The 20,002-nt window shown below is 40.0% G+C and overlaps 1 protein-coding gene across 7 annotated transcripts in view; it reads left to right on the top strand.

The window, feature by feature from the left end:
* Positions 1 to 20,002, top strand: part of ZFAT (zinc finger and AT-hook domain containing) — a 123,853-nt gene that overhangs the window by 40,284 nt on the left and 63,567 nt on the right. For 3 of the 7 annotated variants that reach the window (XM_051778566.1, XM_051778565.1, XM_051778564.1), the window contains exons 1-2: positions 4,451 to 4,621; positions 14,331 to 14,501. In XM_051778566.1, coding sequence (XP_051634526.1) covers positions 4,603 to 4,621; positions 14,331 to 14,501 — 190 coding nt within the window. In that variant the 5' untranslated portion in view covers positions 4,451 to 4,602. Of the gene's footprint in view, positions 1 to 4,450; positions 4,622 to 4,699; positions 10,323 to 13,770; positions 13,815 to 14,330; positions 14,502 to 20,002 lie in introns of those variants that run through there. The other 4 variants (XM_051778563.1, XM_051778562.1, XM_051778560.1 and 1 more) reach the window with 4 other exon arrangements.

Below are 20,002 nucleotides of genomic sequence, written 5' to 3'. Positions count from 1 at the left end.
AAGATATTCCTGAGAGCGAAAACTGGGGCTGGGAAATAAAAGGCAGCAAAAGAGGTCAGACAAGGAGGTATGGAGGAGGGACAGGGAAAGCATGGGTAGAGTGGGCCTTGAATTTAGTCAATAAGGAAACTGTGACAGAAGGAGATGAACAGACCAGGATCATGTTCTCCCTTGAGGTGGGAGTTGTTCATAGAATCATAGAATATCCTGAGTTGGAAGGAACCCATGGGGATTACTGAATTCCAGCTCCTGGTCCTGCACAGGATAGCCCCAAGACTCACTGCTGTCTGCTCCGAGAGGGCCCTAACAATCCATACTGGTTATCCCATGGCCTGGATCCATGTTGTGTGTGGTGCAGCTGAACTCTGCTGGTGACAAGTAATGTGGGTTCTGATGACACGTGGGGGAATTTCTGGAAGAACTTGAGGGTATTTTTGTTTAATCTGTGAAATTGGTGATTCAGAGCTGCAAAAATGTTGCTTTATGTGGTTCTGTGACCTGGCCAGGCACCCCAGCAGTAACAGCTTTTTTCCTTCTCTTCTGACCTCCAACAGACAGACCTCCCAAGGCATTTTGACACCAAAGCTCAGACACTGCAACTCTGATTTGTTCCCTTTGGTAAAGAATAAGCCTTTTTTAATGTGACCCTTTAAACAGGCTTGGGATTGTGCAAAGCAGAACTGTGTGCAATATCTGTATGTAAAAAGTAACAAACCATGTGCCATATTGATGCTCAACCACTGGTTCTATGTGAAAGATTTGGGACAAGTGCTTTTCTTGGCAACAAAAATCCACCCTACTGCCTGTAGTGAGGCTCAGTGACTCAAGGACCAGAGAATGTTCTTTCAATGCCAAGGTAAGGATGAATATTACTCACGTCCAAAAAAGAGCACAGTTCCTTCCTTTCATGGGCAGTGTGTGCCTGAGCATAAGTGTGCCTTCATCTTTATTGCTCCTAATAGAAAACATTCTCCAGAAGATATGTGCACTAGTGACTGTGGATGTGAAGAGGGGCAGAAAAGAGCATTAGGAGTCCAGGAGGTAAAGAGGGCAAGTCAAGGCAGCAAGCTACAGGCAGATTCCTAAATGTTGCTTCTCATGAGGTCAGAACACCCAGTGATGAATCTGCTATAATGTTGCTCTGTCATTCGGGTCAGAGGAGGCAAAGAAATTTCATAGAGGAGCGACCACAGCCTCTGGAAAGGTCAGGTCTTTCTGTTCTGCCTTCTGTTAGGGTCTCTGACATAAATTCTAAGGAATATGTCCCTGTACGACTGGTCTCATCTAAGTCATCTTCAGGAAGAGGCACAGTGATGGGGTGCATACTGGTAGAGTGCAGCTGCCCAGTCAGTCTCTGCTGGGGGCTAAGGCTCAGCCTGGCCCTGGCCAAGCCCTCCTGGCACCTGTAGCAAGTGATGTACAAAACTCAGTGTAAGGCTGGTTGGAGCTGTAAAGGAGCAAGACACCAGCTAGGACAGGTGACTGTGTTTTACATACAAATGATTTCACTTCCTTGCACTTGCTTTTTCATGCCCATGAGCACACAGGGTGTTTTTTCAGGTAGTCCTGCCACAATTGCCTGTGGTGACATGGAGGACAAGGGACCCAGGCCTCTGAGTTCCTGTGATCATGGCTCCTGGTTGTTCCTTGATTGGCAAGGTTGTGTTGGGATGTGTCCTTTGTGCTCTTGGGCACGTTCATCTTGCCCCACCCCAGGAGTCATCAGCAACACTGCTGATTTACTGTCTCGTGTCTTCTCTTGGTGCTCTTCCCTCTGCATTCCTGATCTGGGTGTCTGGAGGATGTGCCATGGTACTGATGACCTTCTTCAGCTCCTCCTGCTCCCAACACTTATGCTTCCATTCATAATGTTTCTGTTGGAAATCTCTGCACTCCCACCCCTGCTACATCCTTGACTGCAGCTTCCCATAGATCCCATTGAGTTAAATAACAGGCACCTACCTTCCCTTCGGCTCCAGGGCTGCATTTTGTTCTCTGTCTTCTTTTATACCTGATCTAAGGGCATTTGCTTCAATGAGCCCATCCATAAGCTGGATTTTTCTGTCCAGGCCAAAAGACGCTTCCAAAGACAAAGAATATGGTAAAACTGTGAGGCTGTCTGTTAGGCTAAACACTGGGATTAGTTCAGCATCCAGCAGAGAAAGCTAGGGAAAAGAAAAAGTGAGAAAGAGGAAAGTTGCAGACACTACCCTCCACTGTTTTTTGAGATGGGGTGGTGATTGAGAGGCTGCTTCCACCACATGAGGAAGGTAACAAGCTTGCACTGTAACTTTGCAGTGAAACACAGCAGGAAGGATCAGAAAACGCCCAAGTGATGGCAGAGATCAGTCCTAGGGCTGTGGTGAATCTGTTTTGGGGCTATGTTAGTGATACAAATCATCCTACAGGTGTTTTCTGGATTAAAATCTGTTTTGTTGGACTAAGGCATATATAACTTTTGTGGCCTTTTGCCCATGGCTGTATTTTTCTTGTCACAATGAGATATAAGTTGTGACATTTTAAAAATATTTTTATAAGCTGTTTCTCAGTAAATACATCTGCACTGTTTCTCTTACAACAGGAAATTATTAGGTTTATTACTGTAATTAATACCGAGATGAATTGTTGTTTTCACAGTTTTTACTCTTTTTATTTAATTAAGTACATCTGTAGTATGGCAGAAAAAAATATAATACTATGAATGCTCTAGGAAGGATAATGAGGTTCCTAGACAGTCATTTGTACTGAAATTAACTAAAGTAACAGGCATGGAATTTAATGCTAAGTTTATTAATATTGAATACATGCAATAGTTCTGATGATTTAAGAGTGAAAGTGGTAAAACTGATAATCAGTAGTTGTTAAACAGAAAAATGAAACAGAAAAACATAAGGCAGAAGTGGGTGTTTATGCATATTCCAGTGGCACAAGTGCTGTGCCATGGAAGTGACTTTCAAGTTCCTATTAAGAAAAAGCTGAAGAAACAATTTAATACACAAATTCCTAACATGGGAGCTGGATCAGAGTTATGTGATTCAGCAGACTGTTGGTACGTTGGCCTACTGCTCTCCAACGCAAACGTGAAACTTGTGAAAAATAAACTTATTATATATATATAATAATAAACAGTCATGAGCTTAGGCATAAGGCTCAGTATTCCCCTGAGCTACAAGTCATCAGTGTTTGTTTACGGACTTATTAATATGGTGGAAATTGTACTTTGCTCCAAGCTTGTCCCACTATTTCTGCAGCCCAGAAAGGCAACCACATCCTGGGCTGCATCAAAAGCAGTATAGGTAGCAGGTCGAGGAAGAGGATTCTGCCCCTCTGCTCTGCTTTGGTGAGATCCCACCTGCAGTTCTGCATCCAGCTCTGGGGTCCCCAGCACAGGAAGGACATGGACCTGTTGGATCAAGTCCAGAGGAGGCCAGCAAGTTGATTAGAGGGATGGAGCACCTCCCCTACAAAGAATGGCTGAGAAAACTGGGATTGTTCATAATGGAGAAGGCTTCGGGGTGACCCTAATTGTGGCCTTCTAATATCTAAAGGGAGCCTAAAAGAAAGATGGAGAGAGATTATTTACAAGAGCCTGGAGAGGCAGGACAAGTGGGAATGGCTTCAAACTGAAAGAAAGTAGGTTTAGATTAGGTGTTAGGAAGAAATTCTTTACTGTGAAGGTGGTGAGGCACTGGAACAAGTTGTTCGCAGAAGCTGTGGCTGCCCCATCCCTGGAAATGTTGAAGGCCAGGTTGACTGTGGCTTGGAACAACCTGGTCTAGTGGAAGGTGTCGGGGCCCATGGCAGTGGGGTTGGAACTAAACAATCTTTAAGGTCCCTTCCAACCCAAACCAGTCTATGAGTCCATGATTATTTCATGCTGAAGCACTACGTTCATGAAAACACTGTTTTATTTTTTTTACCATAGGTGACAAATTAAAGCGCCTTTGGCATCGCGGGGCTGTGTCAGCCTGAGCTGTGCAGCCGAGGGTCCTGGGGCGGGCGGGGAAAATCACCCCTCAGAGGGGCACGGGGAGATCACAGAGGGGTGTCCCGGTTATCCCCGTGTCTCTCACTCCATGGCGGGGTGTCCCGGTTATCCCGTCTGTCCCTCAGCTCACGAAGGGGCATCCTGGTTATTCCCATGTCCCTCAGCCCACGGAGGGGTTTCCCAGGTATCCTGGTTATCCCCGTGTCCCTCAGCCCACAGACGAGTATCCCGGTTATCCCCGTGTACCTCAGCCCATAGCGGGATGTCCCAGTTATCCCGACTATCCCCGTGTCCATCAGCCCATGGCGGGGTGTCCCGATTACCCCAGAGCGTCCCGGTTATCCCGGTTTCCCCCTGTCCCTCATCCCGCTCCGGCCGCTCCCTCGGCCCGCGGGCGGTGCCTCGGGGCACGGCGCGGCCTCCACTGCGCATGCGCCGCCCCGCCCTTCCCGCGCCGCCTCGCCCTTCCCGCGCCGCCACCGCCGTGTCGGCCGCGGCAGATTCGCCATAACGCGGCGCGCAGGGAGCTTTTTTTTGGTTGTTTTCCCTTTATCCACCACTCTCTTTCCCGAGCGGCCCGCGGTCTGCTCCCGGTCCGCCGTGCCCCCGCGGCGATGGAGGCGGCGGCCGCAGGTGAGCGGGGCCAGGCCGGGCGGGCGGGGGAGCGCGCACGGATCCGCGCGGGGGGGGACGGGGAAGGAGTAGTTCCGGCGGGTCTGTGGTGACGCTCCTTCCGCACGACAAGTAGTTCCCGCTGCGGCGGCTGCCGCTCCCCCCGCCCCAAAACACGTCGCTGCCGGGAAGCACCGGGGCTGTGGGGCGGGGAGGGTACCCCGGAAAGCCGCCGGAGGGCCGGGGCAGCCCGGGAGCACCGCAGTGTCCCGGCGGCCCGTCCCGAGGCTCCCGCTCAGGAGCGATTGGGGAATCCAGGGAGTGAGCAGCTGGAGCTGCTGTTGGGACTGAAATGCTGCATGGAGACCTCATAGCAGCCTTCCAGTACCTGGAGGGGGCCAGAGGGACTCTTGGTCAGGAACCGTAGTGACAGGACAAGGAGTAATGGGTGCAAAGTGAAAGAGGGGAAGTTGGGGCTGGATATTGAGAAGAAATTCTGTACTGTGGCGGTGGTGAGACACTGGAACAGGCTGCCCAGGGAAGCTGTGGATGTCCCATCCCTAGAAGTGTTCAAGGCCAGGCTGGATGAAGCTCTGAGCAACCCGGTCTGGCGTGAGGTGTCCTTGCCCATGGCAGGCGTTGGGATCAGATGAGTTTTAGGGTCCCTTCCAACCCCTTTATGTTCTATTATTCTGTGATTCTGTTCACATCTGGGTTTAAAACACTCGTGCGCTCCTCTGGCAGCTCCTTGAGGGCCTCAGAGTTCAGCTGCAGAAAGCAGATACCGAGTTAGAGATGTTTCCCCTGCATTATCATCTCAGGCCTTTTCGTGCCATTTATTGCCCAGCTTTCACAGGCGTTACACCTGAGACTAAAGTTGCACAGCGGTGACAGCCTTGGTAGGGCTGTGTATGTGCCTTCTGTGTTTCACAATCCCTGTGTGCTCTTGCAGTACTAGTTTGTGAAGTGGTGCTGCAATAAGTTAATGCCTGTTAATTACACTGTAGACTCAAATTTGACTTTTGGTTGTCATTCACCAAGTTGACATTTTAATTTTTAGAATCTTGGATTATTTTTAGCTGTTTTATGGAGTATTTATGGGTAGTTTACTACTCAAACCACCATTAAGGAGTAAGTGCCATAGAATAAAACTCCAAAAATTTAACCACAGTATGAGGAAGAACTTCTTTACCTTGAGGGTGGCAGAACACTGGAACAGCTGCCCAAGGAGGTCATGGAGTCTCCCTTTCTGGAGACATTCAAAACCCACCTGGATGTGTTCCTGTGTCACCTGCTCCAGATGATCCTGCCTTGGCAGAGGGGTTAGACTGTGGTCTCCAGAGGTCCCTTCCAACCCCGTCTATTCTGTGATTCTGTGAAACAGGGTTTTATGCCAAAGAGAATGGCACTGTTGGGAGAATAACTTGTATCTGAGTAGCAGAATAGTTAACAGGTGCTATGTTACTGAAGGACTCTTGTGAAAGCATTCCAGGACTGCTTTGTATTGTGATCCAACTTTCAGTGAGAAATAAATCTCTTACTACTAGTGCCGCTAATAAATTCGTATTTGTTTGGGCACATTTCTCTTAACAAAGAGTTTTCTGAGGGTGGCTGAGCCCAGAACTGTCACAAGTGTTCAATATTTTTGATAATGCAGCTGCTGAACTGTGTCTGACCTCAGATGCATTTCCATTACATGTGCTTCCAAAGGTCAGGTTTGGAGCATTTAATCCAGGGCATTCTGAAGTCAATGGCTGATCACGTAGTTTGTGCTAATTCTTTGAGAGATTCTGAGTGGTTTTGATGTCTGGTAGTGCAGCTCACAGCTCGATAGTGTACATTAGTGTATTTCAGTGGTGCCTTCAGCAGTGGTGCATTTAGCCACATGAGGGAGATCTTAGAGCGTGGAAATAAAAAGGTCTTACTTACTTACAAACTTTTTGTTTGTTTGTTTGTTTTCTGACTTTTTTTCCCTTAATGATGGAAAAGCTACCTTGTTTATATGTTTGATTAAATGATTATGCTAAACTGCTGCAAATAATTTCATTTTCTAATTATTTAAATACCCTTTTAAATCCAGTTCTGAATTTTATATATATTAGCCGACATAAATGTGTGGAGGCAGTTGTCTTCTTTTAAAGAACTTTATTTAACTTTTTTTCAGAAGCATTTGTGAAAATGGAGTGTGTAAAAGAAAAAAATGGCTTTTATTTCAATATCAGTGTGAGCAGCAGGTTGAGGGAGGGGATTCTTCCCCTCTGCTCCTCTCAGGTGAGACCCCACCTGGAGAACTTCTGGGGCCTCACAATTTGAAGGTTGCTATTTGAATGCTACAATAACTGAGCTGTGTTAGAGTCTGCATTATTTAGTCTTCTTAGTGTTGTGACTTACAAAAATATAATCTAGGACAGTACTGGATGATTTAGATCTTAGTTTTGTTTCATTCCTGACATATCATGTGTCTGACAGTGACTCATGATGGATGTCTATATAGAGAAGTGTAAGAACAGGGCAAGCACACAGTGATACTTGTCCAGAATACTCTCCTAAACCATCTTACAGGCTTTGCTGAGCCCTGACTACTGTCTTTCAATTTAGTTCTTCTTGGTCAGCTTCCAAGAATTTTGAATGCCAGGTGGATGTGTACCCATCTTACAGTTTTAGCAGCAAGGAGAGATCAGCTAAAAGACAGGAAGTGGTTTCATAGAGATCATTCACTCGTCATCTCCTTCATGACACACCTGATTTGTAGTTCTTCATTTTACACTTTGCCTTTTCTCCAGTCCTCAGTTCCATCCTTTCCAGGCAGAAAAATTCTAATTTTTTTAACTGCTCATGCATGGAAATAAGCTGAGTTGTTGATTTTTCCTATTTTTGTACCTTTTAAGGATTCTTCTTATTATTTATTGTTTCATTTTATTAGTTTTTCGATTCAGAGGAACAGTATCCAAAGGTGTAAGCCCAGTATGGACCTTTGCAACAGTAATCTTTTCTGGTTTTTATAGGATCATCTGTTTTACAGGACTGTCTCTTGTAACTGTAAGGTTTTGTTTCTGAGAACTGCAGTTGAGGCTGCCTTTAAAGTGTTTGACATAACTGAGAGATATCTTTCAGAGAAAGCCTCTCTAAACCCTTATAACATGACTGCAAATTGGAAAGTTTGTTTTGCTATGGGCTCACCTTCTTTGAAGGGTCTTTTTGTTGCACAGATTCCTTTTTACTGCACAGGCTCTTGGGCAGGCCTGTTACTATTGAGATGTTTTAAAACTGTTGCTGCATTCTGCTTTTTATTTTTCAAGTTAATAAAATTACCCTTATTGACCTGCCTTACTGTGTTTTTACATTAAATTTGATGCAATTTACAATCTTCTTTTGTTTTCCTCCTTTGACAAAACTTCTACTAAAGCTTTCTTTCACTGCTGTTTAGTTGTGCTGGGTTTTTCCTTCCCCTTTCTAAAATCTTCTTTGATGATTAGCATCAATTATGATGCTTTTAAATAGCCCTCATGCTGCTTTCAAGGATTTTGCTCATCTTGGAACCTTTTTAGTCCTTTTTGTGGTTTGTTTTGTTAAAGATGCTTTTTATCTTTTTATAGTTCACATTGTTGAAGTGAAATACAAACATTTGGCTCTTTATCACTCTTAAGAGGATTTTTGAGTACTTCTTTAATCAGGGTTACAGAGTAACTCTCAAGTAGTGTCACTTTGAAAGGGGTCTTGTGTTTTACTTCTGATAAAGTCAAAAACTGTCTCCTCATGTGGTTTCCCTGGCTGCATGCTGAGTGAAACAGTCATTAATAGTGTCTAAATATTTAATCTTGGCGTCCTGGCCCTGGCCTGACATTTAACCACTCTTCATAAGACTAATTAAAGCCTACATTATATGGTTGTTTCTGCCTTTGTAACCTTTTATCCCCTGCAGTGTCGCGGTCATTGCTACCCTCCTGGTCAGGTTGTTGCTCATGTGTAGTCCTGACACTGTGCTTTTCTCTGCATTTAATTTCCTCAGGAATTCTGGTACTTGTTAAAGTCGCCTGTTGATCAGGTTTGACCCTAAGCTGCTTCTAACAGACGGTGTTGCTTCACAAACAATACATCCGACTTTGTCCTCAGTATTTTGAGGTGATAGTGACCCACAGGCGTTACAACAGGGATTGTCAGAAGCTCGTTTGAATGTGTGTCTGTCAGTAATCCTTGTCTGCAGCCAGGCATTCCCATTTTGACACCTTATTAAGCTTATTGCATTATTGCAGTAGTATGTAGATTTGTCTTTTAAAATCAGCTACAAAACCAAATGAAAGAAATTGTTTTGCTCATTCCTGTTAACATTTTATTAACTTCTATGTCACTCTTCATTTGAAAACAGTCTTCATGATTTTTACTTCTGCACTTTTATCTTTGTGGTCTTTTGCACCTATCACCTACTTAAAAGACTTATTAAAGGCTTGTCACTCTTTAATTTAAAAACATTTTCATACTCCCTTAGATTTCCCACTGGTAAAGCCTGTGCTCCTCTGTTTTGATTTCTCAGCTTGTAATTTTCTCTTGGGTATGTAGAGAGGTGAGAGCTTAGTTCTGCTCACAACAGCACTCTCGTGAATTCATGTCCTAAGCATCTTAACTAGCACTTTTTTCTCTCTGTCCTACTGTATTTGTATTGTATAGATTGTAGAATCATAGAAGGGTTTAGGTTGGAGGGGACCTTAAAAATCATTTAGTTCCAACCTCACTGTCAAGGACAGGGACACCTTCCACTAGACAAGGCTGCTCACAATCCCATCCAGCCTGGCCTTGGAACACTTCCAGGGATGGGGCAGCCACAGCTTCTCTGGGCAATTTGTGCCAGTGACTCACCACCCTCACAGGAAAGGTATAGATTTTAAACTGTATTATTTTTTGATCAGAAACATTCTAGTTTTTGCAGGAATGCATCCTGTATCAACATTGCTGTAACTTTCTTCCTTCGTGTTGAAGTAAAAAATGTTTGTGCCATTTAACTAATGATAATTAAATTACTCTGATTTTAGTCAGCAGCTAAAACTGAGAACAGCCATGGTCAGGGGCTCCTTTTTTTGATTGAATGTGTTCTGTATTGCAGGTTTTGTCTCAATAATTGTCTTATGCAGTGAATTAAAATCCAGTGCTTACTCTTTAGAATAGTCCAAATTCAGATGAAAGAAGACCTAAAATAGCTTAATATGTGATTGAAAATTTTGTATGTTTGAAATGGCATTGCAAATGAAAAATAGCTAACATTCAGAGAAGAGTAAGGTCTGATGTCTAAGTAATTACTTTTAATATATTTCACAGTCATATAGGATATCCTAATTCATTGTATTGTATGAGCCCATTCTTTTATGTTCTTCTTTTATGTTCAGGTCAAACCGTTTCCTTACTGAGAAATAATGTTTCTTGTATTAAACACAAATTATTGGCTTTTTACATGCTGCTTTCATATTAACTGTTATCTCACAATTTCAGTGCTTCTACCTAAAAAAGCTACCAAGGAAAGTCTTATTGTTCTTAAACTTTAGTATCTTACATGCTCAACATTTGTGTGTGAAGAGTTCTGTAACGAAACCAACCATTTTATTGGAAGAGTTGTGCCCACTTTTTATTGCACTTGATATTTGAACAGAAGCTGCAAAAAGAAAGAAAAAACCTAACAAGACCCAGTCATAGTCTGATGAATAAGATTTTTAATTGCAGAAAATTCTTGTAGGTAAGGATTTGATGGTGATGAGGCAACAAAGTTTGTTTCAGCTCTGTGGAAGGAAATATGTGATTATTCATGTTCTGAACTTCATTGCTGTGTATTTTAGGGATGCATGAGTATGTGTGCTATCAAGTTTGTTATTCCAAAGGCCAGCAGATACCCAGTGAATTTTTATTTTTGTATTTAACTATGGAGTTCTAGTTCCTTTAACAGCTCTAGAACTTCAAAGGCATTTACGGAAGTTTTTAACTGTTACCTACATTTCAAGGAGAGCAGAAAAGTTTTTGATACATTAGAATGACGTAGGGCATATAAATACAGATTTGTTTCCTTGTTCTGTGTTTCTTGTGAAAATAGGTATTAAAAATAAAACAATACCCAACCCTGATCCTTCATTTTATGCAAAATGAAAGGTTTTAATTAGTTAAAATTAATTCTGGATTAAGTTTTGTAATAAAATTATTAAAAATATATATGACAGTAATATATAACCTGATTCCCTTAAATACTGTTATTTTCAGTGATTTTTCTAGGATAAGTCCTTCTTTCTTCTCTCTTCTCTCTTCCACATTCCAACTTTAAAGCAGAACAGGACAGATACTGTTTTATTCTTTACAAAGGAGTTTGGGAATCGGGGAATCTGCTTCCTAGTCTGAAACTTGCTATTTGTTTTTAGTAATCCATTTATTGAACTCCCTGCAGACATGACTAGTGAAAAGGAAAAAGAATACTAATTAAGAAATATGCTGAGGTTTTGGGAAGAATTAAAAAAAAAATGGCTTCACTTATGTTATAGCTTCATTTTTCACATTTCCATTTAAGAAGAAAATTACTGGTATTATTTATTTCAGTGTATGTTTAGCATAGTTTATATGGTCAAACTGAAGATAATGAATTACCACAAAGCACGTTTAGTGAATGGAATGTCCCAAATTGGTTTTGGCTGAAATTCCTGATGTTTGTATACCTGCATACTTGATTACTCTTTCTTTCTTTCTTTGCATACTTAATGGCTTCCTAATTAATTGCTCTGTTGATTTCCTACATAATTAATTATTCACTAATTAGCCATTGATTCCCTGCATAGTTAATTAACTTACTCCTTATTTGATTTTTACACTTAATTGACTATAATTCATTGCTTTATTGCTACACCACCTAATTAGCAACTGGTTAATCAATTATTGTTTGCTTATTCCATACTTGTTTAGTCTGGTGATCAGCACAGTTTATCCTCTGCTCTCTGACCTCCTTTTCCAGTCATTCTTGCTAAAATAATTTCTTTGCTCAGTTTGGTTTCCATCTCTCCTCTGAGCAAAGCACAGACATCTTCTGTGTGATCTGCTCCCTGCACCTTCACTAACACACCATCCTCTGCCCCCTGTTCTCTTCTGGAGTTAGTCCAGCTTTGCTTTGATGGTTTTGGTAATCAGATACTTTAAACAACCATGGAGACCCTTGGGGATTCTTCTTGCCCTTCTGCCCATCTCCAAGTCCTCCCTGGGAGGAGTGAGAGATAAGGGGGTGTGCAAGTACTGATTACAGCTGCTGAAGGAGCAGTGAACCTGAGCTTCTAGGGAAAACAACCAGCAGGTCAGGAAGCAGAAACAAGTGACAAATAAAACCTCAAAACAGAAGTGGCAGCTAAATCATGGAATTTCAGTAATTTTCAGTCATTTCAGTTAAACCTTTAGGTAAATGCTCATAGGTTTTATTGTGGATCTTAAATGTGCATTTGCATGTAAAGAAAACAGTTGTCATCCACTGTATCACAAACAAGCTTCATTCACTTAAAAAAGAAAATAAAAGAATGGTGCTAACTAGAGCAGAACTAGTTCAAAGGAATATTTCCATTAAAAACATGCTGCAATCAAAATAGAGATGTCTGTGTGCCCGAGAGAGCAGAAAGGCTGAGAAGGAACCCCACCGAGCTCCTAAGAACACTGTACATTTACATGGCTGCCTATGTGTAACACAGAGGGTGTGTCAAACAATAGGAGCAGCATTGGAGTTGTTTTTCAGAGATGTTTTGAAAAGGATGAAGGCATAGTCTGCCTTGGAGTTTTGAGGTGTGCTTTTTGTATATTTCAAGTGCACGGAACTGTAAAAGAGAGACATCTCTGCTGTTCTTAAATTTCAGGACACTTTAAAGAAGGATTTTTCTTGAGGGGGGGACTGTATAATTAATGTGTCATGAGGGAAGTGGAATAATGCTGTATAGGGTAGTGATCTTTGCTTAGGATTGTTTTGAAAATAGATCACAAAATACAGCTCCCCTGTTCTCTTACCCCTGGATTCATCCCAAAGTTCACAAAATATCACTTTTGTTTCTGTACTTATTCATCTGATCTGTGATTTGGTTGTACCTCAAATGGTATTGCTTGTTCCAGGTTGGTTTCAGTGGGTGTATGGCCCTAATTTTCTGTAGGGAGTGTAGGAATTGACACCAATCTTTGGGGCAGGACTTTATGCGTGTCCTGAGAGAACAAGCATGTTGTTAAAACTGGCTTCTCATTATTGTTAGGTTTCATTGGACACTGAAGGGAGCAAGGCAGGGACTGTTGAAAAATCAAACCATTAAACCAAATAACAGCAGTTTTAGAAAGAACAAAGTCCTCTTAATTTCTCAGCCAAAAATTTTTGAGCTTTTTTTTTAGCTGAGATTATATTAATCCTTCTTTACTGTTACTTGCATTCCTGAGGCTTTGCTTTCATATCACGCCTCAAGTACCTGTGAATTTAAAATACCCAAAAAACCAAAGTTTTGCCTAAAAAGTTGTGTCAAATTTCTGTTTAAAGCATTGTCCAAGGAGAGTTTTAATGAAATTTGTTGTTTGCTGCTGCTTTGAAGGTTTTTAGTTTGTTGGTTTTTTTTCTATTTGAATCAACAGGAACTTTTCATGGAATTTCTATGTCGAAGTGTATGAAATACCAGATGGTTTTGTTATTTTTGAACGTTAATATTGCCTCTGAGGCTGATACTTGCTCCGATAATAGCACAATTTTTGTTGCCTCTTAAATTTCCCTCCTATTCCTGCCCATTTTTCTTCATGTAGATGGGTCAAAATGAGGCCTAATACTTTTCTAGCATATTTGGATAGAAGCAGAAAAAAGCAGTGGTTGTACAATTCTGAAGTGAATGACCTGAGGAGGAAGGATGTGATGACATGGCTGTGACTGTCATATGATGAACCACTTTGTGGTTGGCAGCACTGCAGATGTTTTGACCTTCCTCTCCACTCTTTCATTATGGCAGAGCCACATCTAAGGAAAATGACCCCTGAAACCACACACTTAACATTTGTAGCTCAAGATTTGTGCCCGTGGTAATGTTCTAGGAGAAAAATGATGCATCAAAGCATACTTTTTTATAAAAATATAATTATTTTTTACTATAGTGAAGAAGTTTTATCTTTCGTGGTATTTAATTTTGCCTCCCTTCTTTTGTTTCCAGCACTTACACAAGTAATTAGAGAGTTAGACTTGCTTAGGTGTGAGGTAAGTAGAAAAGTCAAGTAATAAAAAGTAACAGTGAGGTCCGTGAACATAAATTAGGATTTGGAGCCCAACTGTATTTCAGAACTGCTTTGTAGGACAAAATATTTTGCATTTATACTAATGTGGTACACAACAAGCTTGGACAAGGACTTCATGTCTTGTATAATTTTACCATGTGTTTGAAAATATATAAAATTGTAACGTTGTCTGAGGCTGGAAGGGAGAAATAGGTCTTTATCTGTCCTACTTGCTTTTGGGTCTTGTTAGAAAATTTCTAAGATTTAAGCCAGAAGTTTTTAGCCCTATGACAATCTGGGTAGGAGTTTAACCATTTCTTAAATTAATTCATTCTGGTATGTATTATGAATGTGTTCATTTAATGGTATAACATTCTTTGTTTCACCTCATTACTGTCTGTTAGGTGTATTAAGTAACCAAAACCTCGATAACTACTGGTAACACAAATAATTTAAATTTGAAAATATTAATTACTTATTTTTAAACTTGTTTTTTCAGGGATCAATTCCATCTTCATGTGTAAGCTTTGTAACTTATTTTCGCCAAATCAGTCCGAACTATTGTCTCATGTCTCCGAGAAGCACACAGAAGAAGGAACCAATGTGGATGACATCATTATTCCTCTCCAGCCTCTAACAGTGCCCACAAACACAGGCAAAGATGGAGAAGGTACATTCATAAATTGAGAGGAATGTTACTTGCTTTTTTAATAAAACCTGTGGTGTGATGATTCTGTTGTGTATAGAATGATTTACATAGTTTGATTTTATAATAATCACTCTACAATTGCCACCCTGAATTTCATTCAGCACAGAATGGATCGTATGACAGATGTGGATAAACTCAACATGTCAGAGGGGATGATGACATTGGTTCATTGTCAGTTTTAAATGTCAAGTACAGCAAAGTCTGCTTCCTACAGCTTTAATTTGAGCTGCGTAACAGCTTTAATTTGAGCTGTGTAATAGCAGTGGAAGATTGTGTAACACCAGTGGAAAGCAACCAGGGCACCATGGACGAGAGTGTGTCTTGAGGCTTAGGTGTGCTTCTTGAGTTGTCTGACTTGTTTGTTGTGATTTGGGTAATATTAATAGTTCTATTTCAACAAGGAAGTGGCACAATTAATAATTTATAACTGTGTTTTGATATTGACAGTGTTAAATACAGCAGTCTGGTAGTCAGAGGTTGAATTACTTATACAGAACAATTTTACTCTGCGGTGTCAGAAGTTACATTCATTGCATTCCATTTTTAACTGATTATAATTGCCATCCCTTGGAATATTAGCAATGGATTAAAAATAATTCAAACTTTATAATTATATCTTCTTTTATACCCTTACTGAGTAATGGATTTATATTGTAGACAAACCTCTTATTTAACACAAGTACTAGGATTTTCTAGTCATGATTTCTGGGTTTAAAAAGCTGTGTGCTTATGAGTCAAAAACACTCTAATATCATACTTTAAAGAATTTTTTTAACATTAACATGTGCATGTGATTTTTGTTCACTTATTTACCAGCAGTAATTCAGTAATTATATTAACTTCATCAACGTAAGAAGATATTTCTAATAACGATCATACAGTATTCCGTTACAGCTGCTATGTCCTCATATGGTTGGTGAGGAAGATTCATGCCAGATTATTATTTCATGCAATGCCCAAAATTACCAGTGCCTTGGGAGATGACGAATAAATTTCAAATCAGGTTTCAAAATGCAATTCTAATTTTATTTGAATTGCATAGAATGAGTTCCTCTAGCATGCAGAAGGCATCTTCGATTTTTACATCTTTGTTTCCTGTTATCCCTTCACTAAATAGTGTTTTTGAGCACAGTGAGACTGGTGGTGCTTTGTAACATTTTCTTATTCCTTTTAGTAAAAAGACTCTCCTGTAAACTTCTCTTTGCATTTGTATCAGGACTATCTGACTTTCTATATTGTATGTCTTCAGCATGCATTGGATATTTATGAGAATAGTTTGTAATTGCCATTATGATCTGAAGCAACAGAAATTAGACACATATAGGTTTTAAGAAAATAACTTTGCAAATCTATATGTAAAATATAACATTCATATGTTGTTACACATTCATAAGTTACCTTTCTGATTATTCTTGATGAATACTTTTATTCATCTGATATACTCATATGGTGCCACCTTTTTCAGATTATGTAGCCCAACTCAAGGTTGGGCTACATGTCAAGGTAAATTACTTTCACATGGATTTCAAATTGTATTCTAGGCATACTTCAGCACTTCTCCTTCCCCATCACACAGATTGATAGGAGAAGAGGGGTCTAAAGTCCCATTCAATTATTTTCTGTGTTCTCTTTAAGAAAAATAGGGTTTTCTACAGTTGAATATAGGAATTGGGAAGAGTTCTTCTTTCAAGGCATTAATTTTTCCCTCCTGTTATGGAATCTGCAGCAGCTAAAAAGTTTATAGTGTACAATTTTTTGTCAGTGAACCAGTCTCTATAGTAATTCAGTATTGTCACTGAAAGGAGAAATAATTGATGAATGACAGTCTTAGAAATTACAATTTCCTTTTAGTTCTTGGTGACTAATAGATGAACATCTTTTTGTCTTTCGAAAGCCCAGTATTTCTTCCAAGTATTGGTAAATGCTGTAGCTGTTCCACAGTTGGTATAGATGAGTGAATGCTGAGTTGCTAATGGAACTCTTTGTTCTGCCCGAGTAATAAATTAGTGATTTTATAAGCATTGTGGACAAGTAAAGTGCTAGGCAAGTAATCTGTGTTTATTACTCTAATGTTATTTTATTGACAGTGCTCTCTGCTGAATTTTGTTTAGTCATGCCACTTTCCCATTGTTAAGCCATGATCTGTTTAGAGTTGACTTGTCCTAAACATTTTGGTAGGACAGTGTTAGAATTTTGTTATTAAGTGGGACCAAGGGTACCAGGCAGATGCTGCTGTTACACAGCAGTGCATAGGTCACATTTTGTCCAGCACTGGAGTGTGACATCTTTGCTTGGGAAATGACAGGTATTTACTGGGAACTGTAGTCACTCACACTCCAGTTTTTTGTAGGACTTTCTTTCATAACTTTGCACGATGATCTCCATTTCCTTCAAAGTGCTTCTGAAAACTCTGCTCTTTTTTTACTTCTAGTTAGTCAGATTGGTGAAGATTTGGGGGACAGCATCAATGACCCTGGCTTCATCTGTTCATAACGTTCCATAATGATCCATTCCCTGATGGATCACTGGTTTAGGCTATATCTGCATTATGGGATACATGCTCTGTCAGTTATGAAACCTTGAAGAAAGTTACTGTCTGCGTATCATAATTTCCTCTGAGGAGTTTGTCTGATTAAGGTCACTTAAAACCATGGCATGTGCCTGAACCTCATCCTTGCTTGAACACAGGACACAACCAGAGCAGACTCGAGGGATAAGAGGTGTTCTGGGTGCTGTGATACACAGACAGAACAGTAACAGGATAAGGCTGTGGATGAGATGTGTTTGTATGACACCTTGTGCAGAAGATTCTGAATACAGCCGTGTACTGTTGTGATGAATGAAATATAAACTTTTTACACTGACTCTTGAGGAAGGATTCATGTCGCATAATGCATTGACCTACTAAGATTTGCTCAGGATATTTAAGTGAACACCTGCACTTGTGACTTCTGACAAAGTTCTTGTATTAGATTGATTTGGAGAAGCTTATGTGAATTATTCCTGTGAAGGAACAGTACAAAAATAGACATATAGTTTATTTCATTATTTTCTTTTTGAAGTGCCTTTTTTATGTCTTTGAGTACATAATTATACAGCACAGCACAGAATGTCTTCCCTGAATATTGCCACTGCTCATCCAATACCAGTCAGCATAAAGTTTGGTGTCAGTGAGTCTGTAATGAGTGTAAAATCCCCAGAAACAACTAATTTGTTCTTGAGGGAACAGGATCTTACTTTAAAATCTTTTTAATGACCAATTTAAGACTTCTATTTCTGACTAAGCGTCCTTGAAATAAGCGTTAGGCTTTTTTCATTATTTATTTAATACACTGCTTTATTTTTAACAGTTAAGCAGATTCTTTTTTCTAGCAAGTGATGTTTGATTAACTTGGTTATATGCTGGCAATGTGCTACTATTAAATTACTGTGTGTTGTTAATCCTAGGTGGTGTTTTGAGCAGTGTTAAGGACTCACTGGGGCCAAGCTGGATAGAGAGGAAGCTGGAATTTATGGTCATGTGCATCATTAAAAATTTAATTCTGGCTAGCTCAAAGTATCTTGTGATATATTTTGTCCTGGAAAGAGGAAACCAAGGAGCAGGGAAAAGAAAGGACTGTGATAAGCCTCAGGAGTTCTGGTGATGTGTATCAGTGGCCCGTATGAGCCCTCCTGTTCCTGTGTTGCTGCCTTGCACTTGCCACCAAACCCACTTAAATGTTTGGGAACTGCTGTAAATTCTCCAACTGGTGGGCACATTTACAAACATTTGTAAAATTTGCACATCCTTTATATATTTGCCACACCATTAGTAGTCACAGTGTTAAGAACTGCAGTTTTTGTAAACCATAGCAGAGGATCTACCACCAGCCCTCTAAAGTAGTACTTTTCACATTTCCACCTACATGTGAGATTTTGTTTCAATTTCTACCTCAGTGCGAAAGTGCTGCTCTGTTTTTCCTCAAGTTTACATTAAAACGGTCAGGAAGAACCGTGTCTTTGACCTGGTTTTTCTTCATTTATTTTGTTGGGTAATCTGATGATTGCATTGTAAAAGAATGAAAGGAACACAGAGAATATGGTGGTTGCATTCACTCTTCCAATCATGGGATTTAATTATTTTACAGTAACCTGAGCAGTACCCACATCTGTATTCCTCATGTTGGATACATTAGCAAAGTGTGACCTTTTGACATGTTGACGCGAAGATAATTATTGTTTGTTGGCTTGTTTTAATTTTATGTTAATTTCTTCAACTCCAGGCACCAAATACTGATTGCTGTGATCGATGGATATCAAAATAACCTGAATGGTAGCAAAGAGAAGTTTTGAGAGCACTGAAATCACCCCTTTCTTTTTGGCTGATAGTTGACAAACTACTTTTGCTGGAGTAGCACAAAAGTTCAGGGCACTGATGGAGAGTTGCAAAAACTTATGAGGAAAGGGTTGCTTTTTTTTCTATTCATAATGAGGTTTTTGATGTTTTTATTACATTTATTTAAGCAGACAGGTACTCAGTCATTACTGTAAGAAGACAGAAAGCTTTCTTTTTCATTTGATAGTAATTACGTGATTAACTCAAAGCTGTGGTCTCTGAATGTGGGCTTTTGTTTGCCTGGTATACTTAGGGAAATGCTGGAGAGATTATGAATAAGATGCTGCCCCCACCTCCTGTTCTCCTACGTCATCCTCCCTTAAGGTGCCTTGAGGTCATTTATTTTTCCATATGCTCTAAATCAACCAATTCAATAAGGTCTTTTGGCACCTGGACTTGAAAATTATTTGTGGTTTATTTTGGTTTTTTTTTTAATATTCTGTTTTTTTCTGATTTTTCAGACTTTTACACTGCCAATCTCAATTTGTCAGAATCTGTGATTCTACAGCAGTGATAAGAGAAATGTTAAGCAGGAAATACAGTTTATATTGTCAGGCATTTCTGTGCACTACATCTCATTGATTTAATTAATATTTCCTCTACAGAAATATGGAAATGTAAAATTATATTAGGAGTTGTGGATGACTTCTGATTTTAATTAAGGAAACATTTTTGCATGACCTCTGGAATTTATTTGTGACCAACAATTTTTTTTGCCAGCTTTTGGGTAGAAAGTTCTAACAATAAAGAACCGCAGGAAATGTTAGGGAGTAATTGTTAAATATATTAAATGGACAATAAGCTTTTGCTTTTAAAATATGAATTCTTTTTCTCTGATGTCTGATTACATCTCAAGACAAATAATTTCTGATTTAAATTAACAGGCTTTTCGTAAAGTGTCAGAACACAGTAAAACAACTTTGTAGAATACATGTGCTGCTACAGTTACACAACAGCCTAAGAGAGCTCTTGCAGTGTAATTTATGTAAAACTGTGGCACTTTGACATCTGCTGATCTCAATAGCACAAACATTATTGCTTTGCAACCACCAGAAATGCCAACAAGTACCACTGCTTGAAATAAATT

This window comes from Manacus candei, unplaced genomic scaffold (genome assembly GCF_025592945.1).
Source record: "Manacus candei isolate 608988 ecotype Guabito, Panama unplaced genomic scaffold, ASM2559294v1 h1tg000013l, whole genome shotgun sequence".
NCBI classification, from domain to species: Eukaryota; Metazoa; Chordata; class Aves; order Passeriformes; family Pipridae; genus Manacus; species Manacus candei.
This window is presented reverse-complemented; position numbering and strand designations above follow the sequence as displayed.